This window comes from Emydura macquarii, unplaced genomic scaffold (genome assembly GCF_026122565.2).
Source record: "Emydura macquarii macquarii isolate MOO-44397 ecotype Brisbane River unplaced genomic scaffold, CSIRO-AGI_Emac_v2 contig_2636, whole genome shotgun sequence".
NCBI lineage: Eukaryota > Metazoa > Chordata > Testudines > Chelidae > Emydura > Emydura macquarii.
The window spans coordinates 23940780-23965284 of NW_027132773.1; the positions used below are offsets into that span (position 1 = coordinate 23940780).

General features: G+C 39.6%; 1 protein-coding gene across 6 annotated transcripts in view; it reads left to right on the forward strand.

Moving 5' to 3' along the window:
- ASB15 (ankyrin repeat and SOCS box containing 15) overlaps positions 1-23015 on the forward strand; it is a 36394-nt gene extending 13379 nt beyond the window's left edge. Inside the window, exons 3-12 of one of the 6 annotated variants that reach the window (XR_010922864.1) lie at positions 2693-2745; positions 2831-2962; positions 3441-3599; positions 8605-8862; positions 15989-16160; positions 16634-17204; positions 18870-19023; positions 21714-21833; positions 22084-22157; positions 22475-23015. Coding sequence is in view for 4 of the 6 variants with exons in the window: in XM_067564299.1 (XP_067420400.1) it covers positions 2693-2745; positions 2831-2962; positions 3441-3599; positions 8605-8862; positions 15989-16160; positions 16634-17204; positions 18870-19023; positions 21714-21886 (1672 nt within the window). In the remaining 2 variants the exon portion in view is untranslated. Of the gene's footprint in view, positions 1-2692; positions 2746-2830; positions 2963-3440; positions 3600-5205; positions 5267-8604; positions 8863-15988; positions 16161-16633; positions 17205-18869; positions 19024-21713; positions 22437-22474 lie in introns of those variants that run through there. The other 5 variants (XR_010922863.1, XM_067564301.1, XM_067564299.1 and 2 more) reach the window with 5 other exon arrangements.
- The last annotated feature ends 1490 nt before the right edge of the window (positions 23016-24505 follow it).

The following is a 24505-nucleotide window of genomic DNA, read 5'->3' on the forward strand; positions in this document are numbered from 1 at the left end:
GTCAGTTTGTGAAATACTTTAAGCGGACTTCCAGAGGACAAGTTCAGTGGGGCTGCGTCTACACTGCAGTAGCCAAACAATAGGGCTTGAACCCTGAGTGACTCAGGCCCCACTCCACTCCCCTGGATCCTCCACTCCACTGGAGTCCTGGTAGCCTGAATCTGGACCCTGGGTAGTGTGATTGTGTGTAGGCAGCAGGGGATTAGGCTTGAGTTTCAGTTTGAACCCTGGGCTTACTCTGCAGTGTGGACGTACCTTAAGTATTCTATAGCTGTAACCACATTTGAAAGGCTTTCTGGAGAAAATTCTGAACAGTGTGCAGAAAATGGTGTAGCAGGCACACTGACACATGTATATGCTGTAAAAGAAACTTTTGGCCTTGATCCAGCAAAGATTTGTGCATATGACTAACTTTATGGATGTGAGTAGTCCCATTGATTGCAGTGTTGTGTCCTTAATATACATCCAAAATGCAATGCAAAATACATATCTGTGTTGGTGGTGAGAAAGGAAAGAACTGTGTGCACGGACTATTGGTCATAAGCCCAAGCGTGCAGAACATGCCTCTGACTCAGACTTCACCTTATTGAAGAGGTCTTGCAGAGCGGCCTATGTCGACCATTGGGAAGAGCCAGAATACAGGAAGACAACTTCTGCCTCATGCTTTCACCACACGCCATGGATTTTCTGATGGATAATTGTGCAATGCCTGCCAAAATTTCACCCAATTATAGTAACTCAAGAAATTGTATTTAACAATATGATCTCATAGCACTTCCACTCACAAAATTCTCACTGAAGTCAATGGGAATTACCCATAGAGAGGAACTGCAGGATTGGACCCTAAAACTGCTTAACTGTTAAACTATAGTACAGTTTTATTTGTTTTTAAATTGTTAAAAACAAAACAATTAAGTTTTGCATTAATGATATGTTTAGTATTTTTAAAATAATTAATATATATTAGCACGGATTGTTTTCTGTTTAACTCAACTGCCCTCAGATCTGACATATAGATAGCATTTCTGTCAGATGTTGAGTAAAATTTTCAAAAGTGCTTAAATGATTTAGGAGCCTACAGATCCTATGGGCTTTCAGTGAGACTTTGGCTCCTAAGTACCACTTTTGAAAATGGGTCTTCATTTTCTAAGTCACTAAGGTGCTTTTGAAAATGTTACCAGTTAGCTACCTTTATTGATAAAATATAATTTGGCTTTAATGAGGGCTGTATGGCAAAAATCCCACCATCTGTTTCTGATCACTATAAGTTGAAAGACTTTTTGTAAAATGCTGTATTTGAAAATGAACGTGAATCTAGATAACAGTTAACCATCCATTTCAGTTTATGACTTTGATTTTACAATGGGATCAGTGGAACTCTGTGAGAGAAGACGGTCCACATGTGGTTCCTATTGAAAGATCAGAACTTATTTCTTTACTGAAGATTGTCACCAGTGCCACTGTCCATTTCCATCTATGATTTGGCTGATTCCTAGTATTGTGCTGTGCTCATTGTCATAGTATCTCAGAGCCCTGGCAGCCATTGGCATTTTTACCACCGTATCATGTAGATCTGCTCTGAATAGGTTTAGATGATATAGTTAAAAATGTTGGCAATTGTCTCTATACATTGGACCCATATTATGTTAGCTACAGTGGGAAACTTTTCAGAAAAAAGGCTAGCATAGACACAGCCAAACAGAGCTACCAGTGGCCTGAGGCTTGGGGTCCAGAGGGTCTGTACAAATTCTCATCCTTTATCTAACTTTTGTGAGTGATTTATCAAGTCACATGGTGAATCAGGATTTGTAGCTGAGGTGATATAAACCTAAAGATGACAACTAGTGGACACTGGTGATTAAAAATTAGGGCTGTCAATTAATCGCAGGTAAGCAATTAATGTAAAACAAATTAACTAGATTTAAAAAATAGTCTTGATTAATTGCAGTTTTAATCGCACTGTTAAACAATAATAGAATACCAATTTACAGTTATTATAAATATTTTGGATGTTTTTCCACATTTTCAAATATTTATTTCAGTTACAACACAGAATACAAAGTGTATAGTGCTCACTTTACATTATTATTTTGATTACAAATATTTGCACTGCAAAAAGGATAAAAATAAATAGTATTTTTCAGTTCACCTCACCCTAGTATTGTAGTGCAATCTATATTGTGAAAGTGCATTTTACATACATAGAATTTTTTTTTACATAACTGCATTCAAAAACAAAACAAAGTAAAACTTCAGAGCCTACAAGTCCACTCAGTCCTACTTCTTGCTCAGATAATCACTAAAACAAACAAATTTGTTTACATTTTTGGGAGATAATGCTGCCCGTTTCTTATTTACAATGTCACTGGAAAGTGAGAACAGGTGTTCACATGGCACTGTTGTACCCCGCACTGAATGGTATTTACATGCCAAGTATACTAACATTCATTTGCCCCTTCATGGTTCAACCACCATTCCAGAAGACATGCTTTCATGCTGAATTGAAATTGGTATTCTATTATAGTTTAACAGTGCAATTAAAACTGTGATTTCTTGTGACTATTTTTTTAATCTTGCGATTAATTGCAATTTTTTAATCATATGAAAGCCTTATTAAAAACACTACCAATTATGCTTTAATGTAATGTATCTATATTTGTATACTTGATATCTTCTATCATTCCTTCAACAGATTTGTACCACCCAGTGATCAAAATAGGAAACTTGTAGCTGCCATAAGAGAAGGTACAAATACTGAAATAAAATATTCACTGTGCAAAGCACTGAGCTTGTCCCATTTTTTTCAGATACGTGCTACTTTTTATTTCAGGTCGAATATTCGATCTTCAGAACTATGTGAAATATAAATATGCTTTGGATGAAGCTGATGAAAGAGGTTGGTTCCCACTGCATGAAGCTGCAGCTCAGCCAATTCAGCAAATTCTTGAAATCATTCTGGATGGTGAGTGAGCTCAAGACACCCTATAGGGCTATGAGATTGGAAAGATACAGGATATGAGTGGTGAAAAAACAAGAAGCAATAAATGGACAAACAAAAAAATAGAATCAATTATTGCAAAAATATGAGAAAACCCTTCACTGTTGCTTGGCATGGTCAGTCACATGGGCCATATTCTCTACTGGTGTAAATTGGCACACCTATGTTGACTTCAGTGAAGATGCACCAATCTACACCAGCAAAGAGGTTGGTCCATTTTGAATGACTTTGTTCATAAAACTTCAGTTATTCAGAAAAGAGCTGCATGATCACATCACTAACTACAATAGTCAACCATTATGGCCAGACTAACTAGCAAGTCAAAGTTTAAAATAGCTGTAAAATTATTTCCATGTAGATATTTATCAACTTGGCATAGTGTTGTGCCCTAAATGCCTGTCATTTTAATTTTGTGTTTTATTTTCCACTTTCTGAACTCTAGCATCTTATAAAACGATGTGGGAATACAAAACATGTGATGGAGAAACACCGTTAACTTTGGCAGCAAAAGCTGGCCTTGTAGAAAATGTAAGAGCATTACTGGAAAAGGGTGTTTGGCCTAATACCACAAACAATAAAGGAGAAACTCCTCTTCTCATTGGTAATGACTTCTTTCTATGAGTTAAACTGACATGAATTTCTGCGTTTTCCGTGTTCTAAACTGTTGTATCCAGTTCCTGCAGTCCCCAAAGCTAATCATACCAAGGGGATTTGGGTCCCAACCCTTGTTCATGTGACTAGTCCTTACTCACTTGACTTTTCCCATTGGCTAAAATAGTTTAGTTGCTGTTAAATTGTTAGAGGGAAAATAAAAGTGAATTATGCTGCCACCACATGACATTAATTTTGTTTTGAGTAAGTTTTACACTGCAACATAAAGTCAAGGTTTGAACTCAAATTCATGTCTAAACCCCCTTCTGTCTACACACAAATTGTGCTAACCCAGGCCTTGGACACAGAGGTGGAAGGTCTGAACGTGAGTCAAGCTGGGATTCAGGTTCAAGCCCTATCGCTTTGCAGCGTAGATGCAGCCCCACTGGACTCGTGCTCTGGGAGTCCGCCAAAAGTATCCCACGATCCCATGGACTGACTTTTTGTCCTCTGCACAGTCAAGTTTGGTGGACAGTCAAGTTTTCACACATTGTACCACGAACAAAGGGCTAGAGCAGCCGCATTTTGTGAGGTGTTAGGAAGTCTAGGATATGGATGGTTGGACTCAGCCTTGCATGCAGTGTAGAAACTGAAGCCTGAGATTGGGACCCAAGGTTCAACAATTCATAACCTGGGGTTACAAATGAGTGTAGACACTGAAGCCCTAGATTAACAAATGCAGTGTCTGCTAACTCAAGTTCTACTAAACCTACAGTTAGACATATGGATCTACTCCCTCACTCTTGAAGTCTGTGAGAGCTTTGCTATTGACTGAAGTGGGCACAGAATGAGATCCTGCATGATGTTATAGGGGCATGTTTCGGAAGTGGTCATGTTAGGTTTCTTCCCACAGTAATTATTTTATGTCCATAGAGTTAATAAACATCAGACATAAGGTGGGTGAAAATAAAGAAAGATATATTCTTAAGTCAAACGAATAGAGTTTGGGCTAAGAATATACGAGGAACACAGTTATAAAACAGGAGTTGATCTATACACTGAACAGAAGGGAAAACTTTGTACAGTCAGCAAAAGTGCTTCAAAATAACTAAGTAATTAGCAGAATTTTTTCTTTAAGAAGTTTTACCAACTACTTTTCTCCAAGAGACCACCTCAGGCAGGCATTTTGGGGCATTTCCACTCTCATGCTATATGAACAACTGAGGGGTTAAATTGAAATTGATTATTTTAAAAATCCTATGACCCCTGAAGTTGACCAAAATGGACAATGAATTTGGTAGGGCCCTAATAATAGAGATGAGAGATTTATATTTCAGAGCCCGAGAGGCAACATTTGCTTCCCTGCCTAAAGTATTTTCTATTCTTTGTTTTACATGAATTACAAAAGTAACCTTTGTAGTCTTTCAGCTATTCTCTTAACACTAAAACAGGCCAGTCATACTGTTTTGTTTTTCTTGGAGAAATATTTAAACCATTTTGTATTTGTTGTTACATTTAATTAGGCAGGAATTTAAAAATGTTTCATATGAATTCAGTGCTTATGAAAGATGCAGGGTTGATGTTCTTTGAAATTGAGTTTCTTTCCTTATTTACAGACAGTGGCAGTTGATGTTTTCCTACACTGCCTTATCCCAGAAACAGAGAGACCATCTGTAGGTGAGAGCAGATGGTTCATTTTCTATACTTATTTAGTTATCCAAAGTCCTTTGAAGTCAATGGAAAGACTCCCATTGATTTCACTGGACTTTAGATGAGGACCCAGAAGCTAAATTTTAAGAGGTATTTAGGTGCCTAAAGATACAGATAGGCACCTAGTGGGATTTTCCAAAGCACCTGAGTGCTTAACTCCCACCGATTTCATTCTACATGCCTTTCTGCATCTTTAGATGCTGTCATGGGGACCTTTGCTCATCACAGGTGGGGTCTCCAGCTGGCCACTCTGGAGAATAAATCTTTTGATCCAATGCCCTCTTCTTGTGGATTCTCAGCCCCTTGTCTCTTTCTACTGATCTACGACCCCTTTCTTGCTCCAGGAGCAGCAGCTTCTTTGTCGTGACTCAGCTCTCCAGCCAGGTCACTATGGTGTTTCCCCTTCCAGGGTAATATCAATACCTTTTTCCACTATCCCAGGCAGTCCTTAAATGCACTGCCCTGGCTGGGCCACTTCCTCAATGGCTACAACACATGGCCCCAGACAGCCTCCAGGTTCACAGCCCAGATTGTGCCACTCACTCAGGGGCTGGGAGGGGAACGCAGGTCCACCCTGTACCTGGGGTTCCATTCCAAATTGCTATCTCCAGCAGTGAAGATGCAGGCAATCACAAACCTTCTTGCTACTCCCCTCGAGGACTTCCTAGCTTGCTTGCCCCTGCCTCACATTCTCTACCCCTTTAGCCAAATCTTTTCCTTTAGGTCTGCTAGACAAATCCTTCCTCATGGATCCAAATCTGTCTCCCCTTTGTCCCAAGAAGAGAGCCTGCAGCCCTCTTCCATACAGTCCTCTTTCTGTACCAGCTCCCTGGTTTTATAGAAGCCCCACCTGTTCCTGCACAGATGAGCTTCCCTTAATTAGGGCTTGCCTCTCAGCCCAAATATCCCCCATCTTGCAGCCTAATAGGTTAATTAGCTCATCTGGCTTAAATTGATCCTTTCAGGCTAATGCGGGGGAGCACACCCCATCACAGGTGCCTAATTACCTTTTAAAATCTGGCCTCTGACCATTCAAGGCACAAATAATGGTCAGTAGTCCATGCAAGAGTTTAACTAGAGGCTGACAACTTAATGAAATCATGGATGTTTTACAAGTAGCTGTTTATGACTGGGGGGTTGCCTACTGGAGAATATATATAGTGGGATTTTATTATTTTACAGGCTGATTTCATCAGGAGTAGTTGGATATTTTCATTGTCAAAAAGATTTGTGGAAAATGGCTTGCAACTAAATTACTAAGTAATAACTCAGTTCAAGGCAAGGTTATTCTTTTGGAAAGTTTTCTATTGAAATTATATTTAAATGGGCTTTACCATATGAGAGTAATTTAGCTGCACCAGCTTCCAGCTCTTGTTGAAAATGAAAGTACTCAAGTTCTTATGAAGAAAATCAATCTGTAAAATTAATACAATTCCCACATTATACATACCAAAATACAATGATCAGACTTATTAAAACATTAAGTTTGATGGGTACTAACTTTTGTCAATTCTAACCACCAAGAATACCCAATGAAGTAATTAATGTATTAAAATTTTAAGGCCTGAACCGTGAAGGATCTGTAAAAGTTTCTTTAGAATTTATTGCATTGTATTTCTCCAGTTCTTTTCAGTAGTTGCAAATCCATAGAACTTTTAAGAGAAGATATTTATAGCCATTGCTTTTTGATGAATACTAGGAAGAGTAAACTCTTACTAGGATTGAGGGAAAAGGATTTTTTTTCTTCCCTGCTAAATTTATTCTCCTGGATATTTCTATTTATGATTTCCTGATAGATGGTGTTTTTGCCTGTGTGGTTTTCTTACTCTATGAGTCTGTTGTCATTTCGAATTGAATCTGCACCTTACAGTTTAATCCAAGAGCCACCGAAGTCAGTGAGAGTATCATCGAGTGCTTACCACTCAATATAAGAATAAATTCAGAATTACTTTTAATTTAACTTAATTACTCCTGCACTCACTGTACAAGAGAGCTGTGGATTAGAGCACTCTTTAGTTGAGTACATACCATAAAACTCCGTTGAAGTCAAAGTAACTGTGAATAGCATTATCACAAAACAGAGATCAGCTGAAACTAAGTAATCACAAAGAATGTTTTTGGATGGGGAAGCTTGTATGTTTATTCAAACATTTATGACTTGTTATTACTGCTGAGGCCTTGGAGTTTCACAGAATATTGAATATTTGTCCAAAAATTCAGGGTCAGATCATGTTATCCCTGCAAAATTCTGATTGAAATCAATGGAACTGGCACTGGAACATTAAAGATATACTACCAAGCTAGCTCAGAATGTCAAAGTTAAAACAAGGCACAAAAATGTATAGAAACCTATGAAAATAAAGGTTGAAATATTACTGTGAAATGTTAAAATCTGACCACACTTAATCTAGGTAGCAAAATGTGCATGAATAGAAAACTCTCCCATAGACAGGTAAGTTGTGCTGGTCTTGAGCTATGCAGTTATCCATGAAAATTTCACAGTTGGAGCCTCAAAGGAGCAGAATTTGGCCCTTAAGTATATCAGATGTCAGTGGTATCTTGGCTAGCAACAACCAGTGAACATCACTTTAGGCATTAGAAGTAGAAGCTAGATATGCAGGATACAGTTGGGAGAACTTTGAAGTGTTTGCTGTAGCATTAAAAGTACAGGGCCTGTATTTAACTTTTATAAATGGTGGTGCAAGTTACACACTAGATCCAAGTTGGAAAGAGGAATGGGTGTATGCTTTAAATAGTGAATTTATATCAGTATAGTGTTCAGTGGAAGGCCAATCTTACAAGCCTTGCATGTGTGGAAACTGATAGAAATCATGGGAGGTCCACACATGAAGAACAAAGCCCTGAGAATGAGCCTTTCTTGGTATAGCAGCAAAACCAACTAACTGGATGGAGTGAGATAAAGCAGTACCCCTCTGTTTTTTCTTTTACCCTTCTGGTTGTTGCTTTTCTTGCGATTCTTCTGCTTCTGTGGCCTCAGAACATACATTTTGCATACACGCTGAATGCCAATCAGTGCTGGTTACACTGTTTTACTATTTGCATCCACTTGTAATGATTACCTTACCAGTTTACACCAAGCATGTAACTTACACCACCCTTTACTTGCCAGTGTGTTTGGCCCACAGACTTCTAGGAAAGAGGTCTGAATTTGGCCCACATGGATGACATGCTTAATTTTTTCCAAACACTGAAAAAATGTATTGTAAGCCTTACAATTCATCTTTCAGCATGTGTAATAAGATCTCTAACAGGGTCTTTTTTTCTTCTTTTTCAATATTTTCCAGCTGTAAGACGGGGCTCTTATGAAATGGTTGTGACTCTGATTAAACACAACTGTAGCATCCACCAGCCATGTGTAAAACGCTGGTCAGCAATGCATGAAGCTGCAAAACAGGGCTGCAAAGAGATTGTTTCTCTACTTCTGAAGAATGGAGGAAATGTGCACCTGAAAGATGGTTATGGAGTAACTCCATTAGGAGTTGCTGCTGAATATGGTCACTGTGACGTGCTGGAGCATCTTATTCATAAAGGTGTGTTGGCAGGTAAAGATTTGGGCCTCTGCAGCTGCTTACATATTGTCTGGTTACCGGGGCATATGTGAAGTCACATATATTTGATCACATTAAATGGGAGGTAAGTGTCACTGATCTTACACTGTGTTTAAAAAAATAAATATTGAAGGTCACAGTGTGCAGGAGAGCAACTTTGGTCTAAAAAATATCCTTTTAAATTTTAACTTGTTTTGGGTTCCCCCATTTGATTTTCTCTTTTCATCTTGGTTCTAAATATAACCTACTCATTGCTGGGGTTATTTACTGTGTGATCACCGGGGAGACAGCAAGGGCATGTCCACATACAATAAAAAGCATGTGGCAGTGAGTTTCAGAGCCTGGGTCAGCATACTCAGGCTGACACTAAGGAACTAAAAGTAACAGTGTAGCTGTTTGGGCTCAGGCTGGAGCCTGCCTCTGAAACCCAGCAAAGGGGCAGAGTCTCGGAGCCTGAGCTTCGGGCCAAACCTGAACCCAAAGGCCTACATTGCTATTTTTAGCCCTGTAGCACAAGCCCAAGTCAGTTGACCCAGGCTCTGAAGCTTGCAGTCACAGGTTTTTTATTGCAGTGTAGACGTTCCCCAAGAGCAGCTGGTAATCAGAATATGATTTTAAAGCCTATTTCATGACCTTCCATGAGTGGAAACCGTGGAGGCTTGATTGCAGTAGAAAGTCAGGAATCTTGGACTTCAATGGGTAGATAGTATTAATTTCTAGCCTCAGTGGACTATGAATTTTTCAAGTGTGTTGCTTTCCCCCTTTTTCTGAAACTGCAATCTCCTTTCTGTAGCATAACGATCTGTTAAACAGGGACAATGATCCATTAAGATCTACAGGTAAAAGGGCTATATAAGTAAGTGCTAACCCAGGGGTGGGCAAAATATGGCCTGCGGGCTGCTTCCGGCCCATCTAACTTTTCTGTCCAGCCTGCCGGCTCGCCATATAGGAGCACTACGCTGGAGCGTCAGGCAGCTTTTGGCCAATGTGACTGAAAGTCGGAAGTTCTGGTAGTGACTGGCCAAAAGCTGCCTGACGCTCCAGCGTCATGTGGCCCTTGAGACTTACCAGAATTCCTGGAGTGGCTCCTCCGCAAAAATGATTGCCCACCCCTGTGCTAAACACTATTGTTAATTCAGATTATATTGCCATAGTATGCTAAATGTTTTACAGACAGATGTGAAGACGGCATACTTACCCTGAATCACTCACAGTCTAAATGGATAGTTTACCAATGAAAGATCACGGATGGGGCGTAACTAAAAGAGGTGTGCTTATACAATGAAATTGACCAGGCACCTTGTTAATTCTACAAATTTTGTTTGGATAGTTTGAAAAATGTGTCACATTTTGTGTTCAGTCACCTGGCCAGTTAACGCACAAGACAGACTAAAACGCAGGTCTACTCTAAAAAAGTTAGGTCAGGGTGCTCAACGTATGGCCCGTGGGCCTTACACGGCCTACCAGAGAATTTCTTAAGGCCCGCAGCCTGCTTCAACACAATAAACTAATGGCCAATTCATTAGCGTTTTGTCATCATTTACATCATTTTAGTTTACACAAGTATGTAAATACACAATACTGTACGTAGAATCAGTCTATCTAAATATATATGAAACAAGCTGAACTTAAAACTTAAGGTGACTTTAAATCTTATTAAAATATGTAGAATCTGATTGGCCCACACACAGTTGTGCTTAGGTTTATGTGGCCCTCCTGTGTAATAAGGTTGAGCACCACTGATATAGGTCAACCCAGCTACGTCTCACAGAGGTGTGAAAAATCCTGAGTGAGGTAGTTAAACTGACCTAACTCCCAATGTAGACAGTGCTAAGTCAACTGAAGAATTCTTTCGCCTCTGCCTCTCAGGGAGGTGGATTAACTACAGCAAGAGGAGAAACCCGCCCCCCATCCGTTACCGTAGTGAGAGTCTACCCTGAAGCTCTATAGGGCGCCACTATAGTGGTTTAAGTATAGCCATTACCTAGGTTTTCACAATTTCCATCTCAGCTATCCCTTTATATTGAGCTGTAGATAAGTGAAACCCTTACACTTTGGGTTAAAAGCATGAAACATAATGTGGTAATACAATGGTGCATGCTGATCACTTTTCCAACAGGAAATCCCTAATAGAACATTCCAGTTGGCAATAAAAGGAACTAATCTTCATTGTCCATAATGTCAATCTAAAATCCATCTTTTTGACTATTCATTGATAAGTGTATATTTCCAAAGTCACTTATTTTCTTGAAAAAAACAACATATTAGGAATGTCTAGAATACAATATTCAGACTCATCTACATATACCATCCCATATGCTGTGGGCATAGTTCTATCACAGTCAAATATGTTAATTATTTTAAATGCTAGAAGGGACAACAGTAAAAAGAATTACACCATGAGTGTTTTATATAGATACTTTTCTACCAACACGGAGCAATTTTCACCTGTTCACAGTGGGCAGCAATATACAGTAGAACCTCAGAGTCATGAACACCAGAGTTATGAACTGATCAGTCAACCATGCACCTCATTTGGAACCAGAAATATGCAATCAGACAGCAGCAGAGACAAAAAAAAAAAGCAAATACAGTACAGTACTATGTTAAACATAAACTACTAAAAAATAAAGGGAAAGCAGGATTTTTCTTCTGCATAGCAAAGTTTCAAAGCTTTAATAAGTCAATGATCAGTTGTAAACTTTTGAAAGAACAGCCATAATGTTTTGTTCAGAGTTACAAACTCTGTTCGTAACTCTGAGGTTCTACTGTACTCGTTACTCATGTATTCGTTATTGCTCATGTTAAGATATACTTAATATTTGAAGCTTCATATTATCTAGTTGCCCAATACCAACATTATAAAGTGCTGTAGTAATATGTTTAAGGCTTCTGTTAGAGTTCATATCATTGTCAACATGCCATATATTGCAATGATTGAAGTTGGTTGGTTGCAAACTCAAAGAATGTTTTTTTGCAGTTATTGCACTGGAATGCAATTAAAGTACTAATCTACATAGCAGCTTCCATCAGGGCTTTCCAGTTCAGTACATTTAGCATTGGCTTTATGTCATTTGCACTGTCCTCTGCAAGCTGTTTCATGGCTACAGTGTAGCAATTTATAGCACACATTAATTTCTAACTGTACTTAGAAATTACATAGCACTTTACATTTTCAGAGCACTGTACAAAGCGTATCCTGAATTTGGCAATCCACAGTGCCTTCCATCCTGACTTCTCTCTCTTTTCGTAGTCCCGGTCATCTGAATGGGGTAGTGTCAACCCTTCTAGAAAGGCCTGAAATATGCCCAGTTTGGCAGGCAGCATGCATAGTGTAGTGTGTCAGTGCAGCATTGGAGTCATTCTCCAAAGTGCTTGACTATTTAGACTAATACTTTACACTTATATAGTGCTTTACAGTATTGACACACTGCACAGACATCTTCATTATATGAAGATATGTATGTATGAAGATAGGTAAATATTATTACCCCATTTTATAGGTGGGGTAGTAGACACAAGGTCACAAAGTGAGACAATGCCATAATATAGATTAGAACCCAGGAGCTGCTTGCTTCCATCCCTAAAATCAATCCACTAAATCACACTGCTCTACAAAATTGGCTGTTGCTTGACTTCATTCACTAATTTCAGCTATTTTGTCAGAAGAAATTAAACTTGGTTTGTTTGTTTTTAAATGATTGAGCCATACAGACTGTGGAAGAGATGTAGAGGCACAGGCCTGTCACTTGAGAGTAGTGCACTCGGACTGGAAGAGGGTCTTAGCAGGGGCAGTTTATCCAGGAACCATGATACAAACAATCAGGAATGTATTCTGATGTTGAGGCCAATGCTACAGATGCATCTCTTACCACTGGGAACACGTTTCCATGCCATTTGCTTACCCCTTGTAGCCAAAATGAGATGGGAAAGGCACAGAAAATGGGTAAGGCCTTTGTAATCAGTGCCCCTTACTATTATAATTATTTGCAATTTCATGTACTGCAGCACACCTAAAGTATTTCCCAATATTCAATCATATTTCCATTGTTTGAATATTTTCTAGCTCTTAAACCCACACGTGCAGCAATGTACATATCAATGCTCGCTGGGTGGCGTGTGCCCTTCCTCCTGGTGAACAAAGCACCTGTTCCCCACATATAGTGTACAACTGTTAAGTTGACTCCTCTGCTCTGCTAGAAGAAACAATTGTTTTGTTCTGATCTACATCCTGGTAGTCTGGCCCACCGACAGCAATTCTGGGCCACAGGGCAGAACAGTCCCATCCCACCTCTTCCACCCACGGCCCCGCCCACAGTCTACCCCTGCTCCTCCCCAGGCCCCGACCCACCCCAGACCCTGCCCTTCCCTCACTTGACCCGCTGACCACTGCGTCTCTCCCCCCCACTTGGTTCATCTCCTCTCTTCCACACTCCCCCTTGCCAAGGCCGTTTTAAGACCTTCGTAAGCCCTAGGCACACTTGCCTTCGTAGGCCCCCAACCGAAATAACTAATTTGATTTTAAGCTATTAATTTAAGCACATTAATTGCGAGGTTTTGTGGCCCCTAGTTATGACACTCTGAGCAAAATGTCAAATAAAAATTGTTCGAAATTGAAACCTGAATTTAATGCATTCTTTTTGCTAATATTGTAACCATATTCCTTAAAAGCTTAGAAAATTTTAAATCTTGTCACAGAATTAAATTTACAATGAATATATGTAATAATATAATAACAATTTGTACCTTAGATAAATATATTTAATGTAAGAAGATATGAATTTTGATTTTATCATTTGCTTTTCAAATTTTCGGATACATTTTATTTTAGTTCACAAAATTTTTTGGAGGCCCTGAAAGTTTCGTAGATCCTAGGCACTGTGCCTATTGTGCCTAATGGATAATAGGGCTCTGCCCCTTGCCTCAGATGGTGAGCAACAGCTGGGAGGGGCTGAGCAGGAAGAGGGATGTGAGGGGGGGCGAGTAGGGGTGGAGATGAGGGATGCAAGTGGCAAGTGACAGCAGGGAGGTTGGGGGGGGGGGGGAAGGAGGGAGAGGGAAGGAACAGTGCAGTGAGCAGAGAGCGGCAGGGCCTGGGGTGGAGTGTGGGTGGAGCTGTGGGTGGAACAGGCCCAAGCCCTTTTAAATTGCCAGGCCCCTGGGCAATTGCCCCGTTTGCCTCTCCCTATCGGCAGGCCTGCTGGTAGTCTTTCTGATTCTCAGGGAGACTAGCAATTAAAGTTTGCATCTCTTCTCCCATGCAAACTTTTTCAGCAAATTTGATCAACGAACATCTCAGACAACATCCAGCCTTTCCATTGGCTCAAGCTGCTCTGGGATTACCTTAAAATCTTGAAATGCCTTGGCTGATCATGGCAACAGCATTTGAACTATGGCAGCATGATGCAGTTCCTTTGCATGTTTCTGTGAGGTGTCTTTTGGAACTCTTAGCACTAAAATGGTCTGATTTTGTGCTCTCTAATTTCAGCAAACTGACAGTGACACAGCCATGGCTCTCCCTTATTTTTTAAGATAAGAGTTGTATGCTGTAGACAGTATGAGAATAATGTAGTCATTTTTCAGTACTATAACCTATGCTTTGAAATAATCTTTGCTACGAGTTTGTGTAGCACCACTGAGGGAAGTGCTGTACAAACACATAGGCAGACAGACAGAGTCCCTCACAAAGTAAATAGACAGGACAGACAGAAAGTAAGGAAAATGTCAAAGGTACGTGTCTTAAGTTACATTCTATCAATATATTTCCCCATAACCTTCCTCCTTTATTGCTGACCAGTGCTCATCTGTGCTACCATTGCTGTTCACTGTCCTGTTTAAATGTTTTTGCATATATTCAAGCAAATACTGATGACTAACTTTCTTTTGTAAAAGACAATTAATTGCATATGTTTTGCTTATTCACATTAATTTGCTTTTTATCTTGATCAAGAAGGTTGCCTTTTCAAACGGTTGAATGAAACTTTTTTGACATGTTTCAGGCTTTGTAAGTGTCCAGCACCTAGATAACATCAGGATTCTCAGTGAATCCCACAGCATCTCGGTCTGCATCAATCTGCTGATGTGTTTTGTCTAGTGTCCAACAGACTCCAAAGCAGAATAGTTGATATATAACTGGGAGATTCTGTGGACGTAGAATGAGAGCCATCAGAGTTAGTTTATTTGGTCCAGGACAAATACCCAATATGTGAGCTGCACCAGTGACTCAAAATACAGACTAATACTGGATAAGCAAATAAGAGAAAATGGTAGAGCATATACTTATATCTTTAATTCCACCCATCGCTACTAGGTGGCGCTGCCATAATGGTTTCATATTGCAATTAGCCTGCCTATAACTATGCCACATCTCAAGCTTTTAATTTAGATTACAAGGTTTATGGTTTAACAGCCACAGAATGGGAAAACATGACCCACACTTTTTTTGTTTATGAAACCAATGCACTCTAGGGATTATCTCAATTCAGATATGGCTCTTAAAAGCTAAACTTAACATTGAAATCTTTACCTTAGAAGATATAACTGCAAAAAAATAAATAAATAAATAACTGTCTCCAGCCAGCTTGCTGTGGCCTGTTTCTGAGTCTCAGAAGGAAATATTTAACTGAACATGCTTTTTTCCCCAGTTGGATTTTTTGGGTGGGCAGCATCACACGTGAATGTTTTTGCTTCCCTGGAAGAAAACAAAAAGTTTACAATATTATAATATATGATAGAAGTGACAACGGCCATCAAATTGATTCCAGTCAAGAAGGGACTGCTTCTGCTTCTACACCAAAAATTTTGTAAAGAGTGGCAACATGTAGATCTGAGGTTAAGCATGTTTTGAAAGGATGGCAGAATACTGCAAATCCTCAGTTAAGTAGCTCAGCTCAAAACAAATGTCACTCAAATGATTTCTCTCCACTCTCTCTATATCCATCTATATAATGGTTGAATTTTGCACCTTTACTTTCTAACCTGATCACTATAAACTTTTCTGTTATGTTCCTAGAGGTGCAATTTTAATAACTGAGCAGGAAGAGAAAAGAGATTCAGGATATTTTAAAGGGAAGATCTATCTTCCAAGTTCCTTTGGATTTCCTTTGTATCTTTCCAACAGGTGGTGATGTTCATGCTTTAGCAGATGATGGTGCATCAGTACTTTTTGAAGCAGCTGGAGGAGGTAATCCAGATTGTATAGCTCTTCTTTTGGAATATGGAGGAAGTGGTAATGTGCCTAATAGGGCAGGACAGCTCCCTATACACAGAGCAGCATATGAAGGACATTATCTGTAAGTATAATTGTAGGCTTCAAATTCTGCCCTAAAATACTGTAACTACATCACATTAAAGAAGAGAGAATTAAAAAGTCCAAATTTAAAGATCATTCATATTTGACAAGTACATATATTAAATTAGTTTTAATTAAATCTTAAATGTGGCTTCAGCATGCACAATAGGAAATACAAAAAAAAAAAAAAAACCTAGCAGAATTGACAGAAAGTAATTGGGACAGTCTCTGCCGATTTACACTTTGTACAATTCCATTTAATTCAAAAGGATTCCATGTGGTATAAATCAGCACAGAAATGTATCTGTTGGGGTTGTTTGGAAGTAAACAAAGGCAGAATTTGGCTTCACCTGTGAAATGTTTAGTTAGGTAGAAGAAGTCACTACTGGATATCCTATTTTCATGCGGTTGGGGAAGGGGTTGATGCCTGGGTGGATTTTAGCCAGATGTTAATTTTCTTCATTATCTTTTTAGGTCATTGAAATACCTAATTCCTGTTACATCCAAGACTGCGATCCAGAGAAGTGGGTTAAGCCCCATTCACTCAGCAGCAGATGGCCAGAATGTGCAGTGTCTAGAACTCCTCATTGAAAATGATTTTGATGTAAATACTGTCCTGGCTGAACACATTTCTGAAAACTATGACGATGAAAGGAAAACGGCTCTCTATTTTGCTGTTTCTAACAATGACATTCTCTGCACAGAAGTGTTACTCAAAGCTGGTGCAGATCCAAACAAGGATCCTCTTAATTGTCTTCTTGTAGCAGTGAGAGCTGGTAACCATGAAATCGTACGGTTACTTCTATCCTATGAAGCAAATGTCAATTGCTACTTCATGCTTGTGAATCACACCCATTTCCCCAGTGCCATTCAGTACGCTTTGAACGATGAGGTAATGCTAAGGCTGTTGTTGAATCATGGATATAATGCAGAGATGTGTTTTGACTGTATGCATGGCGACATCTTTGGAAGTTCTTTTGTGTGGTCAGTTCCAGAAGAGGAGGTATTACCAGGATGGACCTCTTGTGTAATAAAAGATAATCCAGTAAGCACATTTCCCATTTTCTTCTCTTCATTTTTTTCTTCAGTGTAGCCTTGCTTTACGTTTACTTCAACTTTTAATGCAGAATTAAGATTTCTTGATACCAACATACTTATTTAACCCCACCCCACCCCCACCACAAAATTACCTTTCCTCAGTTTTTATTCTGGGATAGCGAAAATGACACACAGAGATAGGTTTAGTTTTGAAACTGAGTTAGATGCTGTTGGTAGGAGGTATTGACTAGTAATAAAAAGAGGGGGCTGGAAGGGAGCAAAACGGGTTCTGTTCCCAACTCAGCCAATTATTTGCACTGTGTTTAGGGCTAAATCACTTAGGGCATGATCCTGAAAATTCTTAGGTATGTGATTATCTACTCATGTGGTAAACCTATTTAAACCAATGGATTTACTTACACAAAGTTATATGTATATGTAAGTGTTTGCAATATTGAGGTGTTAGACCAAATTTATGAAACATCCAAAGTTTTGGTGCCTAGTTTGCAATGTTCCAGGTCTCATTTTTAGAACCAGTGAGACCCTACAATTTTGATTGAAGTCAATGAGAGCTGTGAGTGCTCAGCACTTTTCAAAATCAGAACCTGGGTATCCAGTAACTAAGGCGCCCCACAGTTAATGGAAAAAATGTCAAAATTTAGGCATTAGCCTGTCTGTGCTTCAGTTTTCCCATATACGTAAAAGAAATAATATCTACCTGTCACAAGGGGGCTGCGAGGCTTTCTTTATTAATTTCTGGATAGTGATTTGAAATCCTCAGATGAAAGGTTCTGTAGTTACGTAAGTGCAAAGCAGTACTATAAAGCGGTGTCAGTAAAATTAAACTCAGTACTTATGAGATACAATTCTTGGAACATTTATATCTTTTGTATATAATGATGGGCTTAAGTGAGAAAATGTAATTGTATTTCGTTCCAATCCCTCTTCCACTGAAGTCAATGACAAAATTTCCATTGTCTTCAATGGGAGCAGAATGCCTTTTAGCATAATGCTAGCAACAGGCATTCCCACACAATTAGAATGCACAGGATACTGCTAAATTGCTATTAGTAACACAGGTAACACAACATACTGTTTGAGGATTTTATACTGTGAATGCTTTTTGATCAAAGATTTCCAAGGGTGCCAGATTATTTCATAGGCTGTTTTCAGACTCAAACCTAAACCCATTTTTCAGGGATTTATTCAAGCAAATCTGAATGCAAGGTATAACCAAAAAATGTGGAGTTATGATAGTAGTAGATAAAAATGAGGAAGGTCTAAAAGAGTTAATTTCCTCCAGGTTTTCCCTTGAGTTTGAGATTATGATTTGAGCAATAATGCTCAGCATACATGTAACGAAAGTGCACTTTTTAGAGATAGATCTTTAAACCTACTCCTAAAACCAAAGTAGAACAATGGAGGAATTTATCAAGATATTATCATCTTTGACATAATGGAAAGTGGCCTTCAGGTTTTTGTACAAACAAATAAAGAATCAGATGTTAGAGATGTACAGAGATGACCTTTTAGGTCATTCATTACATCCCCATGAGGTGCCAGTACAAGACTGTTTCTTACAAGATATTGCTGTAAATAAGTTCTTTAAAATTGCATCACTTTGCCATTTCCCTGGATGGATTTTAAAATTAATCTGTGTTTTTCCTTTCAGTTCTGTGTCTTTATTACAGTTCCTTGGTTGAAACATTTAGTTGGACAAGTGGTTCGCATTTTGGTAGACTATATGGATTATGTTCCTCTGTGCTCAAAACTTAAGTTTGTCCTAGAAGGGCAAAAAGAATGGCCAGAGATACGTCAGATATTAGGTAAATGTCTAACATTTGTGTAATGATTTGATCACTTATTAAAGTTTTTTTTTTTAAATTACTGTAATTACCCAACTATATTTAATTCTAATATGTTCTGTTTGAATCACCTAGTCTAAGGGCCAGCTTCTGAGACTTTCTTTCAGATTCTGGCTGATCCTCAGGTAGAATCAGTTGTCATAGTTCTATTTACATCAGTGCAGGATGACAATTTATGCTAGCTGAGGATCTGCCCTACTGAGCAGTACCTTGTTCTGGGGGAAGCCCCATTTATTTTAGGGGGATTGTTTTACAGAGTAAGGTACTTCAAGGCAAGTAATAGCGGCAGAATCTCACCCTGCATTGGCATATGTATTTCTAACACACCCATCACTGTATAATCCTGCAAGATGCTGACCCTTTACTAGGGACATTTGCCCACACTTTCATTCTTCTACTCCCTCCCTCATCTAATAGCTCTTAAAAGAGCAACATAAGAGTGTTTCAGATCCTGGAGCACTTTAACTGTAAAATATTGGCATTTAGTATGCCATAATTTCCTAAATCTGATTTACATGATGTGCATTATAGGGCCATCATTTTTAGCATTTTAGTTGAGCCTCTCACAGTTTCCTGTATATACTTTTATTTTAAAAGGTGTATAAACTGGATAGGACATTCCACCACAATATGAACCCTAGCACCGACGAGGGTTCAGTTGCAGCAGCAGTTTGGGACCTCACGAGTACAGCTCCTGACATAGAGACTGGGAGCGGGGCCTAGAGACAGTAAGGGGCGCTGGAACTTCATGCAGATTGCTCTGGATCCAGTAGACCATTCAAGATCTGCCAAGATCTCGGGAAAGAATCCTCAGGTTTAGGACGCAGAAATCCTTTCCAGTTGTAGGTAGAAGGAAACCTTATCCTTCGGAAATCCTACCCTCCTGATAGATCAATCTGACAGAAACACCATGAGTGACATCCTGGCCCTATTGAAGTTAATGGGAGCTTTGTCAATGACTTCAGTAGGTATGTCTCTACTGCAGCTGGTAGGACTGATTCCAAGCACAGACAGACAGATTTGTGATAGCTGCGCTCTCGCTAGCATGAGCCTGTCTGCCTGAGCTGGGAATCACACCTCCCAGCTGCAGCGTAAACATACGCAGGATTTCACCTCATAAGAATGAATTCACAGTTTCCTGTCCCTTACATAGGCCATTAAGGTATATGCTTATGTGTAAGGGACAATGTAGTCAATTAAAAACAATTTTTTTTTAAGTTTTAAATTTATAAAAAAATTCCCAGTTTCATTAATGTATTAGTAAAACAAGTGAGGAATTCATTTATGATATTTATCTGACAGTTACTTTAAAGCAGCTGCAATTAAATTCTGAAAAGTTTCCATTAGACATGTATAAGAAGATGTCCTAAAATGATTTCTAAGAGTACATGTAGCATGGTTAAATACACACACACACACACACACACACGCTATATTGTAGTACGGCTATTAGTCTATTGAGCATCAACATTTATTTCAAAAATATTTCTACCTGTATGTTCACACAAACTGGAATTGCTACTTTGAAATTAAGACCTATTTAATACAGTTTAATTTATTAGACTCTGCCAAATATTTTGTCTATATTTTCCTGGTACAGTTATCTTTGGACCTGTTGCAATCTAACAGGTAATTAACACAAGCTTTTATGCTTTTATAAACCTTCATCAAAGCAGTTCTCTTTCTATTAGGAAATAAATACAAAATTCTCTCTGAATAATGTGGAGATTATAATATCAACTGATAAAAGGCAAAACTTTCAAAATTAAAACTGATCTGTCTTTATTTTTGCTTTTGTATTTTACCATGGCATGCAAAGGAATGACTTTCTTGGATTTTGTTGTTTGGTGTCACATCAGCGTCAAAGTAATTTGGTTCTGTCAACTGCTAAAACTTCAAGTAGTCTGAAATGTGTTGTTCATGTAAAAACTTTAATTACAATGAACTCTCTATTGGCATGACGAATCAGCTATTTTACGATATTTGTAGTGTTTGTTTGGAAGCTGCAATAACTCAAACACACAAGGTCTAATACTGCACCCTCAAGTGATATTGAGTCAGTGGGAATTGAAGGTGCTTAGCACCTTTCAGGATTGAGTACATAGAGTGCAATCTCCAAACATGGGTACCTAAAAAGGACAGACAGATCATGTAGTCACTATTTATTGTGCTAATTGGTGTATTGATCTAAGCATCCGAATGCAGGGTTTGGATATACTATTCAGGTACCTACATTTGAAAAATTAAGACCAATGTGTTACCATCATTTTAAAGGAAAAATGTCAATTATAAGATGTCAGCAGCACATAAAATCACAATTTAGAGTTTAGCAAAAATTAACAGGCTTGTCAATTAAAAACAGGAAAGAAAAACAACTTAATGAGCATCTAATATGAAAATAACATATAAGTACAATAAAACTGGCCACTGACTGTCTCTGTTGCTCCAGTTAAATTTAATTAGAGGTGCATTTATTTGGGAGTAAATTAAAGCTGTATTTTATTTAAATGTAATAGGAATAAGAGAGCTCTCAGCTAATAGATTTCTGAAGTGAGTTTCATTAGAACTCATCATGTTTTGAGATTCTAAGTCACAATTACCAAATTAATGGCCTGTTTCTTTCTCCAATGTGTTTCCCTCCTATTTTTCAGAGAACCCTCGCCCATTAAAACATTTGTGCCGCCTGAAAATACGTAAACTGATGGGACTAAGGAGGCTACAGAAACGAGCATCAATGGCGAAGCTTCCTCTTCCACCAGTTATCAGGGGCTATATCCTATATAAAGAATATGATCTTTATGGAAAGGGGCTAAATTTAGCCTAGATTTAAAACTGTCATTTAAAATTCGTAAATTAATTCTTTGGAATTTTTTACTAGATTGAGAGTGATTTAGTATTGTTATATGTACCCAAAATATTTGACATTTGCTGTAAATAGGCCTTTTATGAGGACCTTTTTTTAAAAACATAGTATGTAAACCTCAATTTTTTTCTGTTTTTACTTAACATTGTGTCTTGCAATATGATATTCTAAGGGCATGGAGAAGGAGATGATAATCATTGTGCAACCTAGAACCTCCTGGATTGGATTTTAGGTGAGTAATATGTACACTTTAACCTGGAAAAAAAAGTATATTTAATGTCTACTGCAAGCAGAGTTTTCTTAGTAGGTTCTCTGTTGAAGATGATAAAAATGATCATGTTTGAAATGCTGATTTATTTTAAAAAGCATATATGTAGAAATTAGATGTGTAATGAAAATAAAAACATTCTCTTTTTCATTTGTATGATAACTCTTGAGTGCAGCCACATTTCATATATTTGGCTTGAAATATAATATATTGTGCATTTTAAATCCTGGTTCTACTGTTAAATGCTCCAAAAATAATAAAACAGTTCTCTTTTTATTTAGATCTAAAGAAGTCAAACACAGCAGTCATCCTTTTTATTCTGAAAAGAGCTTTAGGGGATATTATGGCTTAGCCTTCTATGACTTTGGTATTCTTTGGCAACAGTTGTGCATGTCAGTGAAGTTCACGGTTACATCTGACAGCCACCAAAAAACTTGCAACCCCAGAGTTGTGCCTTTTGCTCTAAAGCCTCTGGTAGAAACTGATTTGGACCGTTTAGTGAAGATTGGCGTCTTGTCACCGGTTTCACACAGTGAATGGGCTACACCCATTGTACCAATGATCAAGAAGAATGGCTCATTCTGAATTCAATTTCAAAGTGATGCTGAATCGGTTTATGTGCAGACCAATATCCATTACCTCATACTGAAAATTTGTTTGTTAATCTTAGTGGTGGACAATGTTTCAATAAATTGGATTTGCTCAATGAATCACCAGAGTGATCTGGCATCTCATAAATATCTCACAATCAACATGGAAAAAGATTTATTTTGTTACAACAGATTGCCTTTTGGTATCACATTGGCACCTGCACTGTTCCAGAAAGCCATGGATGAGATTGTGAAGGGACTGAATGGAGTTCAGTGCTATTTGGATGACATCCTTGTTACAGGAAAGGACCAAAAGAATCATCTTCAGAATTTGAATGTTCTTCTTTGAGTGCTTGCTCATGTTGATTCTATTCTAGGTGTGTGCGTGCCTGCATGCACGGTTACCAGAAATGTTTTCCTCTTAGTAGTACCCGTAGGGCTGGCTCTGGCACCCCCTGGAGCCCTGTGCACATGCCGGCCCTATGCCCCCTCAGTTCTTTCTTTCCACCACTGATGGCTTATGAACCCCATTGTGCACTGGCAGGGCGACCCAGGCCGGCGCTGCGGCTGCCAGGATGTCAAAGGGGTTATCCAAGGTCTCTTTGAGCTCCTTCGCCTGTAGCCCCAGATTAGAGGCCACCCTCTTAAGGAGTTCCTGGTGGGCCCTAAAGTCGTCGAGTGGGACTGATGGGTCTGCCGCAGTCACTTCGTCCAGGGATGAGGAGGACGACTGCACTGGGACAGTGGGCTGCATTCTTTCCCGCTGGGTCACCGAAGTCGAGGTCCCTTCCAGTGGGTCTTAATCCTCATCTAACCCCGGGTCCCCGGCCCTTTCCGGCACTGCCAGGGCCACTGCTCTCTTTTCTGCCGACAGGACGGAATGAAGGCCTGCCACCATGGGGAACCCCCCATGGGTTCCAATATGGCTGTTGCGCAGGCCACTGCCCCTAGGGCCAACTTGACAGAGAGGGTCCTGCACCCTGATCCCAAGGTCTTAGGATAAGGTGGTGGCTGGGTCAGGCAGCAGATTTGTCATCCTCCGAGGAATAGGAGGTGCCAGCCAAGGACCGGGCTCCTTCCGCCTCTCTCCTACTGCCTTGTGGCGACTCATGCAGGCGTCTGGGGGACAGTAACTGGTGCCTCAACCCCTTTGATATACTACGGTCGGCGGCATGGCGGCTGGTGCAGGGCATCGAAGAACGTGGCCTCAAGGACCAGCGCCGTGAACGCACCGTGTGGTAGTGCAGAGACTCCCGCCGGGAGATCAAAGAGCGCCCCGGTGCCAGGGAACTGCGGTTGTGCTGGCTGCATGCAGGTGAACCCGGCACCAACAGTGACTGGCTTCAGCACCTGGTCATCACAGGGGAGACCTTCCGTGCTGGGGAAGTGGAAAGGCTACACTCTCGCGGGGACCTTGGCATTGGAGACTGGGTTCATTCCCTCCCTGAATCATGGAGACTGGTATGCCACCCTTGACCTGAAGGACGCATATATTCATATTGCAATTTTTCCTGGCCACAGGAGGTTTCTCTGATTTATTTGGGCCGTTCCCATTTCCAGTTTATGGCCCTCCAGTTTGGCCTTTCTTCCGCCCCACAGGTATTGACAAAGTGCATGGCGGTTGTAGTCGCACACCTCAGGCAACAAGGCGTGGAAATATACCTGTATCTGGATGACTGGCTAATCAAGGGCAGGTCCCGGTCCCAGGTCCAGGCCAGCCTC